Raw genomic sequence first — 13,417 nt, forward strand, 5'->3', positions numbered from 1 at the left:
GTGTTCGCTGTAGGAGACCCTGTCAAATATTCGCCGCGGGGCTGTTGCAGTTCCCTGCTCCCGACAATGAATGTGCAATGGGCGACCGGCTCCTGCTCGGCTCCTGTCAGCACTCAGATTTGGCCTCTGCCTCTGGCAGCACGTGAAGCTTTGTCACTGCTGTGTCTCTTTGTCTCTCCCCAGTGACCTGTGATGTCGGGCGTCTACTCATATTCCTGTTTTCCATCCTGATCTCTATCTGTGTCTTTTATGGTCTGTTGTCCATTTTTAAGAATTAAGACATGTACCACAATGTTTTGTTCAGTTTCAAACTGGGTTCTTTCTTTTCCTATTGTCACCTTTTGAGGATTTTTTGTTTTGTTTTGTTTTGTTTTTGGTTATTTTTGCATCATCTTGTGCCTTTTTCCATGGACATCCCACCACCAATTCACTCGTGTGCCATCACAATAGTCCTGTGTACTTTTCCCTCCTATTTTTTTATCCCACTCCCATTCCACCCCCCATGAAATGTCTCTGGTATATAGTTGTTCCTTTTTTTTTGCTTTTTCTTTACTACAATTGCTTTCCCCACCTCCACCCCTCCCCCCCTTTTACACTCTTGCTATGAGTGACACCATCCGGTATTTTTCCTTTTCTTTCTGGCTTACTTCACTAAGCATGATCCCTTCCAGCTCCATCCATGTTGCAGCAAAAGGCATGAGTTTAACATTTTGAGGGTTCTTTCGTAAATTCAAGATCTTAGACCCTTGTCCAGTCGGTGGTCTTCACTCGCACTCTGTGTCCCACCTCCTATGCTGCTGTGACAAGGTACAACTGATGCCCGGGGCAGCACAGCCACTCCTGGGAGGGGAAATGTCAGCACCAAGCTTTGTGTAGCCCTGGGAGTTGCCGTGGGGAGCAAGAGGTGGGTGGGGGGCTGGAGGCTGCACTGTGGCAGGGCCTCAGCTAGAGGCCTGCGGGTTCTCCATGGCAGTCAATGAGGAAACAGCCCGCAAGCCCCTGGCTGGGTGCCACAGTCTCTGTGGCAGCGACGGGAGGCACAGGCAGCGGACCATGACCCGGGCAGCAGCCTGGTGGGCAGCCGGGCTGGCCTTGGTGCGGCCCCTCTTGTGCCCTAGGGCCCTTGGGAGGAAGGGGGCTGAGCAAAGTGGGGAGGGGGAGGGTGTCCGGGAGCAGCCCTGGCTCCAGGCTGGGTGGGGGAGGGGAGGAAGGAGAGGAGGCTTGTGTCTGGGGGTCCATCTTCTGTCCCCACAGCCTCTCCCTCAGCCCCGATGACAGCACTTGGGGGCTGCAGGGCAGGTGTTTTTCCCTTCCACTCCCTGCTCCTTCTCTTGGGGCTAGAGCTCCATATTTGATTTCAGAATAACTATACACTTATATGAAAATTGCGGTTAGTACGGAGATCCTCACATCCCATGCCCGTTTTCTTCATTAACATCTTACATCTCTATCTTGTCTGCGCAGCTAATGAAGCAATGTTACTAGTCACCCCCATACTTCATGGGTGTCACTAGTGTTTCTCTTTTCCGCCCCAGGCTTCATCCTGACCCCACGTTTAGTCCAGCTGTGTCTCTGAGGCTGCTCTGGCTGCCTCGGGCTCTCAGCCTCTCCTGGGTCTCCCTGGTTTTCATATTTGGGGGTCCTGCCCAGGTTTAGGGTAGAGGGGCCTCAATTTGAAGTTGGAGGGGTGGGGGACTGTGTGGGGAAGAGACCACACATGGGGGCCATCTCAGCATGGGGGTTCCCTGGACTGACCCTCCCTGATGGGGCTCCCCTCCCCCACCTGGCTGAGGCCGGGTCCCCACTGTCTCCGTGGGAAGTTTTCTTTCCCATGTCCCTTCCACAGGGGAGTCTGGAAGGAGTCGCATGTGGAGCCCACACTAAGGGGTGCTCTGCGGTAAACATCTGTGTGCAGTTTTCAAGTGAGTTGGTGAATATGAGGAGCGGGACCAGCAGATTCTAGGGTAAATCTGTGTTTCACTTATAAGAAACTGAAATTGCCAAATCCCTTCCACAGTGACTGTGTGATTTTGCATTTCTCTTGGCATTGAATAGGGGTCCCTGTTGCTCCCCACCCTGCTCAGCACAGTGTCCCCCCTTATCTGAGGTTTCACTCTCCAAGGCTTCATTTTCCCACAATTAAACTGGGTTCAAAGTTTTTTCATTATAAGATATTTAGAGAGAGGCCACATTCACACACTGTTTACTACAGTATGTTATTGTGATTTTGATTGCGCTGCTTCAAACTGTTATTAATCACACTGTCCCTAAGTTATGAAGTAAACATGTCACATGTCTGCATGCATAGGGAAATCTCGGTGTGTACAGGGCTCCATGCTGTTGGTGGTCCAGGCATCCACTGGAGGCCTTGGGATGCATCCCACGGGGATAAGGGGGGGGAGTGGCGCGAGGGGTGCGGGGAGTGGGCTGCTGTGCTGGCGTCTGGCTTTAGGCCACATGACAGGTGCGTATTGTGTGTCCTGTTGCTTTAATTTGCATTTGCATTTATGTCTTTCAACATATGATAGTATCTGCCCATATGCCTAGTTGCCACCAATAGAGCTTCCTTGGAAACTCCTCAGAAGTTTACTCAATTTTTAAAAAGTTAGTTGTTCCTTATTGAATTTTAAGAGCTCCAGGGACATTCTAAAGCCTGTGTTAGGTCAGAGTTGTGTGTTGTTGTTGTTGTTTTTAAGATTTATTTATTTATTCATACAGAACTGGGGTACAGGCCAGAGATGTGGAGGGTGAGAGGACAGAGTGGGGAACAGAGCAGAGAGATCTACGAGGTTCACTGCTGAGGGAGCGGGTCAGGAGAGGTCTGCCACGCCACGTGGAGCTCCTTCGGGGCAGGCGGGGATTGAACTCATGTAGAAGTGGCTTAAGCTACTTAGTGCAGTGCTTTAACCCGCTACACCACCAGGGAGGGCCCAGAGTTGTGTTTTACAGATATTTTCTCCTGGTCTGTGTTTGTGTCTGTGGCCCAAACTCTTTTACAGACCAAACACTAACATTTATGCACAGGTAGACTTTTCTGGGAAGAGAAGTGAGCAGTTGCTGACTGCAGTGGGTCAGAGTACAGGGAGCTTGTTTGATGAAGGATGACATGACTCATGTATCTGTGCATGATCTTGAGTATTTATGGATCCTGTGTGTGCACGAATAGCAAGCGTTAGTTATTCTCAAAATCATTTCTTGTTAAAAATAAATTACATGAGCATCCCTGACACTGTGAAACACTGGCAGATCCCCTCATCATGTGTTCTCAGGCTCTGACCCTCCTCTCTGGGACCCGCCATCTTGTCACGGAACTGTTTTTGCCATAAAATTCGCAAAGGTGAGTTGGCTGTGTGGACACACCTTCCTACAGAAAATATTAAAAATGCAATGTGAAATGTAAAAGCATCAGAACTAATGATCTAGTAATAAATGGCCACACCCAGAGAGAAGGGAGAGACTGGGTGGGCCCCAAGGAGAGCAGCCTCCTGAGGAGTGGGGGAGGGGCTGTGAGGGCCCCCCAGAGCAGACAGGGCCCCCCCTTCAGCTGTGTGCTGACAGGACTACCAGCACCCGCCCTCCCTTTCAAAAAGTAGGACCTGCCTTATTCAGGTTGTGATGTGTGTAAACATACAGTTCATAGGACATAATGTGTGTGTGCTATAAAAATACAAAATGTGACAAACAAGCGTTTTTAGATCAGGAGGGAGTAAAACCCACTGTCAGCTGTTAACAATGAGAAACACAAAAGCACTGAAATAAGGCCCCAAGTCTGGGGATGACCGGTCACTGTCAGCCCCCCAAGGCAGGTCCAGCACCTGAGCCCAGAGAAGGACTGCCCAGAGGGATGGGTGGAGGGGCAGGGCCGTGGACAGAGACCCCCTGTCCAGTGTGAAGAGCTGTTTTCCCTGGCCAGGGAGGCTCAGGAAACAGGGCAGCATCTCTTCAGGCCTGAAAGAAGCAGTCTGGAGACAAAGCAAACCCGGTTTCTGATGACAGAGCACATGTGGGTCATTTCTGCCACAATCCAACGTTCTATGTCCCAAGGAAACTCATTAGTATGAGATGATTAACCTATGGGGGGAGGGAGGGACACTATTATCTTTACTTTCAGGGCTGAATGACAAAAACTATCATTATTTAGATTTAGAACCTGTACACACTTTCTAGAAAATGGATGAGGGCTTGTCCCTTCAACTAGAACTCAACATGAGTCTGTCCCTTTAAGAAAATCATCTGACAGTGTCACAGGAGAGTGACCAACCGCCTTAACAGGAGGACAAGCTCCAGGTGAGAATCACAAAATGGAAACTGTGGCCCATCGCTATGCACTTGACAACTTCCAGTAGCCACTTACTTTTCTTTAGGATCTTTGGAGCACGAAACATACATGACTTTCCAAATTTGATTCTAGTGCAGCCTCCTCCTTACACTGTGACTTGCCATGTCTTTAGTTTCATGTTTGCAAAAACTAAGGAAAGTTGATGATCGCTACAAGGCTATGAGGCTTGTATGTTTTCTCCTAATAACAGTACCAAGGAGAGAACAGTTACCTCTCTAGAGTCACAGTTGGAAAACCGCTTACTATTTTATCCCCCAAAGTCCCAGAATTCCTGCTAGCTCCGCCCTTGGGTCCTCGCAGTTCTCTCCCTGGTACTTCTGGGAGTTGTAGTTTCCCCATCACTGGAGTATGGGGTGGAATTCAGAAAGCTGGAATACAGGTGGAGTCCATAAGACTCTGCAGAGTTCATTTAGAACATCCTTCCGCTTAACAATTCTGTAATGTTAAAGTCATATTCATGTAAAGGAATTGGTGTGCTCTGGATGGCTTGATAAGGTAAATTATGAAAAGGAATCATTGTTTTCTTGTCTTTCATTTTAATACTGGAGGGGTTTTTTTGCTAGAAGAAATGACCATCTCCTGCTCTCACATAGTTGCGCCTCCGAAACCGCCTGTAGCACAGAATTTCTAGTGAAAGGCTGGATCTGGCTTGGAGAAGTTTCCCGGTCCAGTTTCCCTCCCTCTCAGTCTCTGCGGGGCCTCCTGCCTAGCTACAGGTGACACGCCCTAGCTCTCGCTCCCCATTGCCTGGGGGTCTCCAGAGCAGCCAATCAGCGTCTCCCGGCCCCCACCACCCCGCCCAGACTCAGATTTCCGCAGACTTAGCAGATGTGGGTAAAGAAGCCCCCCACCCTCCTGCCTCTGCTCTTGGGGGCGCTGGCACAGACCTGGGCCGGTGAGTGGGGAGTCGGGAGGGAAACAGCACTGCAGGAGAAGCAAGGGGACCCTGGATTGCACCCAGAACCCGGGAAGCCGCGGTCGGGGTTGTTGGCCCTACGGACCTTCCTGGTTCCCTCCCGACCTCCTGCCATCTTTGACCCCCTGGGCCCCGGCCCCTCTCGACTTTCCTCCCCTTAGCATTATCACCCTCTCGTCCTTCCTCCCTTCCCGCCCCATCTCCCTGGGACCCCGGGGACCGCGCGGAGTAGACTCAGCCCGGGTATCCCCTCCCGCCCCCAGGCCCCCACTCCCTAAGGATTTTCAAAACCGCGATGTCCCGGCCCGGCCTCGGGGAGCCCCGCTTCATGGTGGTGGGCTACGTAGACGACACGCAGTTCTTGCGGTTCGACAGCGACGCTCCGGGTCAGAGCGCCGAGCCGCGGGCGCCCTGGGCGGGGCAGGTGCGGCAGGAGGATCTGGACCAGGAGACGCTGAACCAGAGGCGCAACGCCCACAAATACCGAGTGCACCTCAAAACCCTGCGCGGCTACTACAACCAGAGCCAGGACGGTGAGCTCGCGGGCGGGGGCCGGGGTCGCCCCAAGTTATGGGTTCTGAGCGACACTCCAAGCTGTGAGGCCTGCCTGGGGCTCGACCCGTCAAGCGCCAGGCACTTTCCTCCCTGTGGTTTCATTTTCAGTTTAGGGTTATTCCGGGCGGGAGGTCGGTGACCAGGATACTGACGCGGGCGGGGCTCAGGCTCTCACACCTTCCAGAATATGTTTGGCTGCGAATTGGGGCCCCTCGGGCACCTCCTCCGAGGGTACAGTCAGTACGCCTATGACGGCGAGGATTACCTGACCCTGAATGAAGACCTGCGCTCCTGGACCCCCGCGGACCCGGTGGCCCAGATCACCCAGCGCCAGTGGGAGGCGGACGGCAGGGCTGAGCGCCTGAGGAACATCTTGGAGGGCAGGTGCCTGGAGTGGCTCCGCAGGTTCCTGGAGCTGGGGAAGGAGGAGCTGCAGCGCACAGGTCAGCTGATAGAGGACCCCATCTCCCCCTGACTGCACCCCCCAGGGAAAATGGGTAAGCTGATAGAGGACCCCATACCCCTGACTGTGCCCCACAGGGAAAATGGATAAGCTGGTAGAAGACCCCCCCTCCCCCTGACTGGCACCCCTCAAGGAAAATGGGTAATCTGATAGAGAACCCCACCAACCCTGACAGGCACCCCACAGGGAAAATGGGACATAGTTCACTCTCAGGTCTCAAGAGGGGAATCCTCCTGGATTTTCCGTTCTTCCTGGAGGGAGACTGGCCTAAGGCCTCTTCTTTCACGGAAGGGCAGGAAGGCTCTCCTGACTTTGGAGGGAGACATCCCTGCTGTAACTCTCCACTGGGTCCACTTGACTCAGCCGCCATCTTGGGAAACACCATTTTCTCTGTAGAGCCTTTGTTTTTGGTCATTTTGGACCTCTGATTTCCCATTTAACATGCATCCAGGGTAGGAGAAAAATCTGTGTTGTCCTTGGAGACCTTCATCTTCCTACTCTGTGCTGTCACCCCGTTTCCACAGTTTTCTTAGGAGTATCCCACATTTCCCAGATCATACTGGTTTTGGGGTTTTCTGCTTCCTCCTTCCAAACTGATTGTGAAGATGGGCAGTGAGGCTGCCTCAGTATCTGTGGAAGAGATCTGAACTCTGTTTATCTGACCCTTCTCCTCAGATCCCCCAAGGACGCATGTGACCCTCCATCCCACCTCTGACCATGAGGTCATCCTGAGGTGCTGGGCCCTGGGCTTCTACCCTGCGGAGATCACCCTGACCTGGCAGCGAGATGGGGAGGACCTGACCCAGGACACGGAGTTGGTGGACACTAGGCCTGGTGGGGATGGAACCTTCCAGAAGTGGGCGGCTGTGGTGGTGCCTTCTGGAGAGGAGCAGAGATACACATGCCATGTGCAACATGAGGGGCTGCCAGAGCCCCAAATCCTGAGATGGGGTGAGGAAAGGACGTGGACACAGAGCCTCTTCTTAGGGGCATCAGGGCCCCTCCTGGACCCCTCAGAGGGTCAGGATGAGGCCTGGGGCTCAGCCTCTCCCCTCCCCTTCCATTCTAGAGCCCCTTCCTCAGTCCTCCACCCCCACTGGGGGCCTCATTGCTGGCCTGGTTCTCCTTGGAGCTGTGCTCACTGCGGCTGCGGTGGCTGCAGCTGTGATGTGGAGGAAGAAGCGCTCAGGTAGGGAGGGAGTGGGGGATCCTGTCCACTGGGGGCTTTCAAGTCACAGGGAAAACTGCCTCGCCTGGTTAAGGGAAGCATCCGCCACACAGTGTTCCCAGTCTGGAGCTTTCTGCTGACCCTCTTTTATAAAAACTTATGGAAATGAATCACGGACTGTTCACCTTGTTAACTCTGGTGATGGATCCTATTTCCCAGCCGATGACAGAGGGGAAGTTCCCTGCTGAGGAGAGACCCAGGAGGTAGTTAGTTCAGTCCCCCCTTTCTTCATATTCCTGGTCCTGCTCTGGCTCCTCAGTCACGGTTTAAAAACTCCCTGTGGCCCAGACTATGGGATTCCTTTAGCACTTCATGACCTGACTCCTCCCTGGCCTCACATGATGTCTCTTCCCATAGGGGGACAAGGAGGAAGCTACACTCAGGCTGCAGGTGAGTGTGGATCAAGGGTTTGGTCCCTGAGCCCCTGGGACAGTGTAGATGGAGCCCCTGGGGGAGTCACCCCATCAGCCCCCCCTGTGGTCTCCTGTCTGGTGGCTCTGACCAGGTCTGTGTTGTTCTCCCCCAGGCAGCGACAGTACCCAGGGCTCTGATGTGTCTCTCAGCCCCTAAAGGTGAGACCCTGAGGCCTGTTTGGGAGGGGCTGGGGCAGAAAGGAGGGACCAGGTATGGGGAACTCTGAGTGGAGCATTCTGAGGACAGGTGGCCTATCAAGAATGTCCACACTGATGTGATCCCATGCATTTGTTCATGACATTTTCTTTCACAATGTGCTGGGACTAAGAGACCTGATTTTTTTTCACCCACATGTCACGGCTTCCAGATGCCCTGGCCTCTCCTGCTACAGAGGGCACTGCAGGTGTCTGTGATCTCACTGGCATAAGTGCAGAGATGGGAGACTGGCCCCGCCCTGCCCCCCCCCCCCCATGCTCTCTCCCTGAGGACTGTCCTGCTCTAGCAGCAGCTGGCTGACGCTGTCCCTGCATGCACTGAGGGTTTCCTGAGGGAAACAACAGTCCAGATGTGAAATTACTTTTCTGATCTTATGAATTGGAGTTGATGGATTAATAAAGGAGTTTCCTGACATTTGAAAAAAGAATTAAAGGGAACACAAAGTACTAACCAAACTCTAGCTTTGGCTCCCTTTTGGGGCCATTTCTTGGGTTATTTTTCCCATATTTTCATGGATTTTTTAAGAAACTAAGTTCTGGTGTTAGTAGAGAGAAGGATCATGTACTTTCTCCTCTTGGGTAAGTGCCTGCTGGAAATCTGTTTCCTCAGCTGCCCCTGACCCTGCCCTGAAGTGTCCTTATCCCAGTGCTGGCTCGGCCCAAACTCACGGGCTGATAAATAGGAGTCAAAGTGACACTCACAGTCGGTGGAGAAATCAGACCCATCACCCAGGAGTGTCCTTTCTGAGGAATGTGCTGTGGGCTGTGGTGTGACTGGAAGGAAGGGGGAGGGGCAGGCAGTGCTGTGAGGGAAGCAGAGGCAGCCTTACTGTCACTGTGTGTTGAGGTTGTGTGAAGCCTGTGGCCTGAGGCCTCATTACTAAAGATGCTGTCTCCAGACCAGGGCGGTTGCGACACTTACTCATTGTTCATTCACTGTGGCTTGCCAGGTGTGCGCCAGGCTGTTCTTCATTGCGGAAACTTCCATGAACTCGAACAGGCCCAACTTGCTGGCTGTGGAGCGTGTGTCCTGGTGGGGAGGGGAGACTGGAGGCTGTGACAGAAAATAAGGGGCATGTCTGGTTAGAAGGGGTCAGGACTGTGGGAAGGTGACCCTGAGTCAGTGTGGGGGCACAGGGCGGAGGGCGACCTCCCTAGGAGTCAGTGTGGGCCTCCCCTAGGTGACTGTTGAGAGAAATACTTGAGGGACAGTTTGCCCACAAGCACGTCCAGGGAAGCTATGTCCACTGCAGACACCAAGGCAGGAACGTGTCTGTGCGGCTGAGATGAGCAAGGGGACAATTGGCCGGGCAGAGGGTGACAGACCTGACCCCACGCAGGCCTCGCGCATCTTGGGGGGCTTTGACTTTCCTGGGTAAAATGTGGCTTATGGGACCTTTCTGGACACACAGCGACCTGTGAGATGTCTCCTTAGAAGCCTCGGTCTGGCTGAGTGCAGAGTCAAGAGTGAAGGGGCTGTGGTGGGAAGACAAATGTAGGAAACCAGTGCTGATTCCAGGACAGAGAGGTTGGTGGCTTTGCTGGGCTGTGAGCAGGGAAATAAAAAGGAAGTGACTGGATCTGGATATAGTTAGAGACGGACTTGACAGCATTTTCTAGTACTTCTGGGTGGTAAGAGAAAGGGGTCAAGGTTGACATTCAGTATTTCAGGCTGTGAAGCAGAGATGTGGAGGGCCTGAGAGGACATGAGGAAGGTTCTGGAAGTTGTAATTTTGAGGAATGGCATCCTAGGATTTCAGGGGAGGGGAGCTGAAGCTGAGATCTGTTAGAAACACCGTGATGGTGGCAGTGGATGGACAGCCTGGAGCACAAGAGACATGTCTGAGGGAGGAACAGGTCTGGGGATGATACTGTGTGAGTGATACCCAAACTCTTGAGCATGGATGAGCTCACCCAGGGTAATTCTTTCCATTTTCTCCCTTTGCAGAAGAGAAAGGAACAGGACCAGACCCAGGACCTCCCAGTGTTCATCAGAGCCCACTGCCCACTCTGACCCCATGTGAAGAGACTTGGGGACCAGGGTGCCCCTACTTCAGTGAGCAAAGGAGTCACCTGGACACTCATGAAGGCTCAGAAGGTGTAAAAGAGTATCTGAGGGTCTGCTATGAGACCCTTCTCATTTTAGGGAAGGAGAGTTTAGGGTTGATTCCAAGAAGGGGGCACTTCATCCCTGGAAGCAGAAGCAAGAAGAAATAACAGGGGCTTTGGAGTCTAAGTTTCCATCTCAAGAGACTGAAGGAATCCCTTTATTTGGAGTATCTACCAAAAATCTAGGAGTCAACTATTATGACTTGGAACCTGGTTCTGCCCTGAGTCAGTAGGACTCACTAGGGAGAAATTTTGAGGATGTTGAAACTGTGGCTGGACCTGGGATTCCCCTTGTGAGCAGATCCCTGTCCTGCAGTTGGGAGCCCAGGGCGCCCTGGGGGACCTGGCTGAGCAGGAGAAAGGGCAGCTCTGGGCTCCTGTTCTCAGCCCCATGGCCACACGGGGGCGCTGCCGCGCTGCTCTGGTTCTGGCTGAGCCGCCAGGACTGGGCAGGTCTGAGTGGGGCAGAGTGGGTTGTCCTGGGGGCTGAGATGATCTGTGGGGAGTCAGAGAACAAGGGTTCAGAGCAGTGCAGACTGCCCTGTGTGTGAGGTCTCCATCCTTTTTCAGGACCCCTCTCCTCAGTCTCTCATACCAATACCTGGGGAAACCGGAAAGTGGATATTGTTATTCTACTACAATTGTTACTTTATGGAGGAGTATTTTTTTTTAAGATGTATTTATTCATACAGAACTGGGGTACAGGCCAGAGATGTGGAGGATGAGAGGCTTCACCAGAGACACAGTGGGGAGCAGAACAGGCAGATCGACGAAGTACACTGCTGAGGGGAGCAGCGAGCGGGTCAGGAGAGGTCTGACACACCATGTGGTCACCTCCGGGGCAGGCGGGAATCGAACTCATGCGCAAGTGGCTTTAGCTTCTTAGTGCTGTGCTTTAACCCGCTGCGCCACCAGAGAGGGCCATGGAGGAGTACTTTTTTTAATAACATTAAAAACATTATTATACTTGCAGAAAGTTGCAGAGGTATGTCCCCCTGCTCCCCACACTGTGAACATCTCACCTGACCTCAGGACACCCGTGCAGCTAATGGAGCCATAGTGACTCACGGTCACTAAGCCCCACGCTCCACCTGGAGCTCATCACTTTCCTTTTTCATGTCCCAGGATCCCATCACGTTCCAGCCATGTCTCCTTTTCTTACAGGGTAACCCAGAGTGGACTGGGCCACCTGTCTGTGGGGACTCACCCGCACGCTCACAGTTCAGTTATACTGCAGGTACACACAAAAGGCTCAATAAAGGGTTTATTTACAAAAGGGGAAACGAATAGGAAACAACCCAGGGAAAGAGAGCAGGATACAAAGTAACTGGAATCCACTTCAGCATGAGTTTGATCCCCACCTGTCCGGGAGGTGACCCACTGGGCCAAGCAGGCCTCTCCTGACCTGCCCGCTGCTCCTCTCAGCAGTGTACTTGGTCAGCCGGCCTGCTCTGCTCCTTGCTTTGTCTCTGGTGAATCCTCTCACCGCCCCTGCACCTCTATCCTGTACCTCAGATATTTTTTTTAAATCTTAAAAAACAATACTTTCAAAAATCCCCCCTAGGGGCTGAGCCACTCTGCATCTTGCCAGCAATGGTTAAGGGTCCCGGTTCTCCTCGTCAGGCAGTGACATTTCTATTTTCGCCTTCTAATAGATGAGTGATGACCTGACGTTTTTATCTGTCTTTCCCGAAATCCCCCTTGACTTTGTCACCAGGTGGGGCCACCTCCTTGGACCCAGAGATGTGGCCCCTGCCCCTCCCTCGCACTCCTGAACCCCTTGGGAGTCCCAGTCTCCCCACCCAGGGAGTGCGCTGTCTGGGGTGCCGGCCCCTTTGGCTTCCCTGGCAGCTTCTCCAGGAAACTCCCCTGTGTGATTCCCTGCTGGCATTTCAGAGTCTCTTTGTCCGCGCCAGGGAAAGACCTGGCTGTGATCTTCACACTGGTAACTTTGCCCAGACCCAGGGACTCTGGGATGTGCTGACCACGTCAGATACCTGACACCTCACACTGGGTGCAGGAGAGATTCAGCCCAGACACAAATGGGGGGACCCCTCAGGCTCCCCCACTCGCAGCCCCTTCATCTCCCCTAGCATCCAGGTTTCATGATGCCCCAGCACAATGGGGAGCAGGTCAGGAGACTCACCCCTGACCCCACAGCTCCTCAGGGGGGTGCTTCCTGAAGGCGGCCACCACCCCCACCCCAGCCTCAGGGCTCCCCAGCAGAGCCAGGGCTGTGCAGAGGGTGATTCTAGAACACTTCCAATTACAGGGCCTCAGCTCACTTACTTCAGGGCAAGCTCCGCTGTCCCCACAGGTGAGTCTTCCCTGAAGAGAGTATTTCATGGGAAACCCGGCTCTCTCATCTCCCCCCTAGTTCTGTCCCTCTAAGTCACATTTTACTGTGTGACCCTTACTTTGACAATTCTAGTTTATTGTCAGCTATTCAGTCACCATGCCGTCTCTGAGGCGAGGGGCTTCACTCCCGTGTGTTGAAATTCCCCATGTTGTCGAGCCAGTGCCTACATACGGCAGGTGTGGACCAGGTCTGTGCAGGAGGCCCAGTGTCTGGGCCAGAGGCCCTCAAAGCGAGGTCTGCCTGGGCGGCTCCCTGATGGGTGATGGGCTGGGGGGCCTTATGTTTGGGGGACAGGGTCCACTCCCTGCTCACAGAGGAGGAGCCCAGCAGAGAGCCCACCGTGGCCAGCAGCCCTGGGCATCGGTGCTGGGTCAGACCCAGCTGCTCTGCAAACTTACTGGGGGCACCTGACTGAGGGGGGGGGGCTGTGGACACTGCAGTCCTGGCCCAGACCAGGTCCGGATCTGCTGATTCTGTCAATAAAGGTGAGGCTGAACTACAATTTGGGGTCTTGGGAGTCCCCTGTGACCCTTGACCTCTTGAGACTGTGGGGGGCTGAGGGCTGTGAGTTGAGGGGGACTCAGACTGGGCTGTGAGGTCCCAACCCAGGGAGGGGTCTGGGTCAGGGCCCTGGGCTGCCCCCTGCAGGTGGCACAGGACTGTGCTCCCCTTCTCTGGGCCCTTTGATTCTCCCTGTCACCCTAACATAAGGTGGGCTTGCTCTGGAAGAGGGGGATCTACTTAATAACTTCTTTCCTTTTACTCCATGTGTGTTTGAATAACAGCACAGATCTAAGCATGGAGAACGCCTCACACTAA

General features: G+C 53.4%; 1 protein-coding gene across 3 annotated transcripts; it reads left to right on the forward strand.

Moving 5' to 3' along the window:
* The first annotated feature begins 5,143 nt into the window (after window positions 1-5,143).
* On the forward strand, window positions 5,144-10,775 carry LOC101626454 (HLA class I histocompatibility antigen, A-11 alpha chain-like). 3 transcript variants are annotated; one of them, XM_004695490.2, is made up of 8 exons: window positions 5,144-5,234; window positions 5,519-5,788; window positions 5,978-6,253; window positions 6,949-7,224; window positions 7,343-7,462; window positions 7,859-7,891; window positions 8,028-8,073; window positions 10,079-10,775. In XM_004695490.2, exons 1-7 carry the CDS (start codon window positions 5,168-5,170, stop codon window positions 8,069-8,071), a joined length of 1,086 nt encoding a protein of 361 aa, XP_004695547.1. In that variant the 5' UTR covers window positions 5,144-5,167; the 3' UTR covers window positions 8,072-8,073; window positions 10,079-10,775. The 3 variants fall into 3 exon arrangements, with proteins under 3 accessions (XP_004695547.1, XP_012590179.1, XP_012590180.1); XM_012734725.1 differs by having other exon boundaries at window positions 6,949-7,462; XM_012734726.1 differs by lacking the exon at window positions 7,859-7,891.
* The last annotated feature ends 2,642 nt before the right edge of the window (window positions 10,776-13,417 follow it).

The sequence above is a fragment of the Condylura cristata genome, unplaced genomic scaffold, assembly GCF_000260355.1.
Source record: "Condylura cristata isolate star-nosed mole 26May11 unplaced genomic scaffold, ConCri1.0 scaffold00067, whole genome shotgun sequence".
In the NCBI taxonomy this organism is placed as follows: Eukaryota; Metazoa; Chordata; class Mammalia; order Eulipotyphla; family Talpidae; genus Condylura; species Condylura cristata.

What these genes read in the sequence shown, in the direction of transcription:
- LOC101626454 (XM_012734725.1), top strand. Translation starts at nt 5,168, where the DNA reads ATGTGGGTAAAGAAGCCCCCCACCCTCCTGCCTCTGCTCTTGGGGGCG. An exon ending in CTACAACCAGAGCCAGGACG is followed by an intron (nt 5,789 to 5,977) that starts GTGAGCTCGCGG and finishes GGCGGGGCTCAG; the next exon opens with GCTCTCACACCTTCCAGAAT. An exon ending in GGAGGAGCTGCAGCGCACAG is followed by an intron (nt 6,254 to 6,948) that starts GTCAGCTGATAG and finishes CCTTCTCCTCAG; the next exon opens with ATCCCCCAAGGACGCATGTG.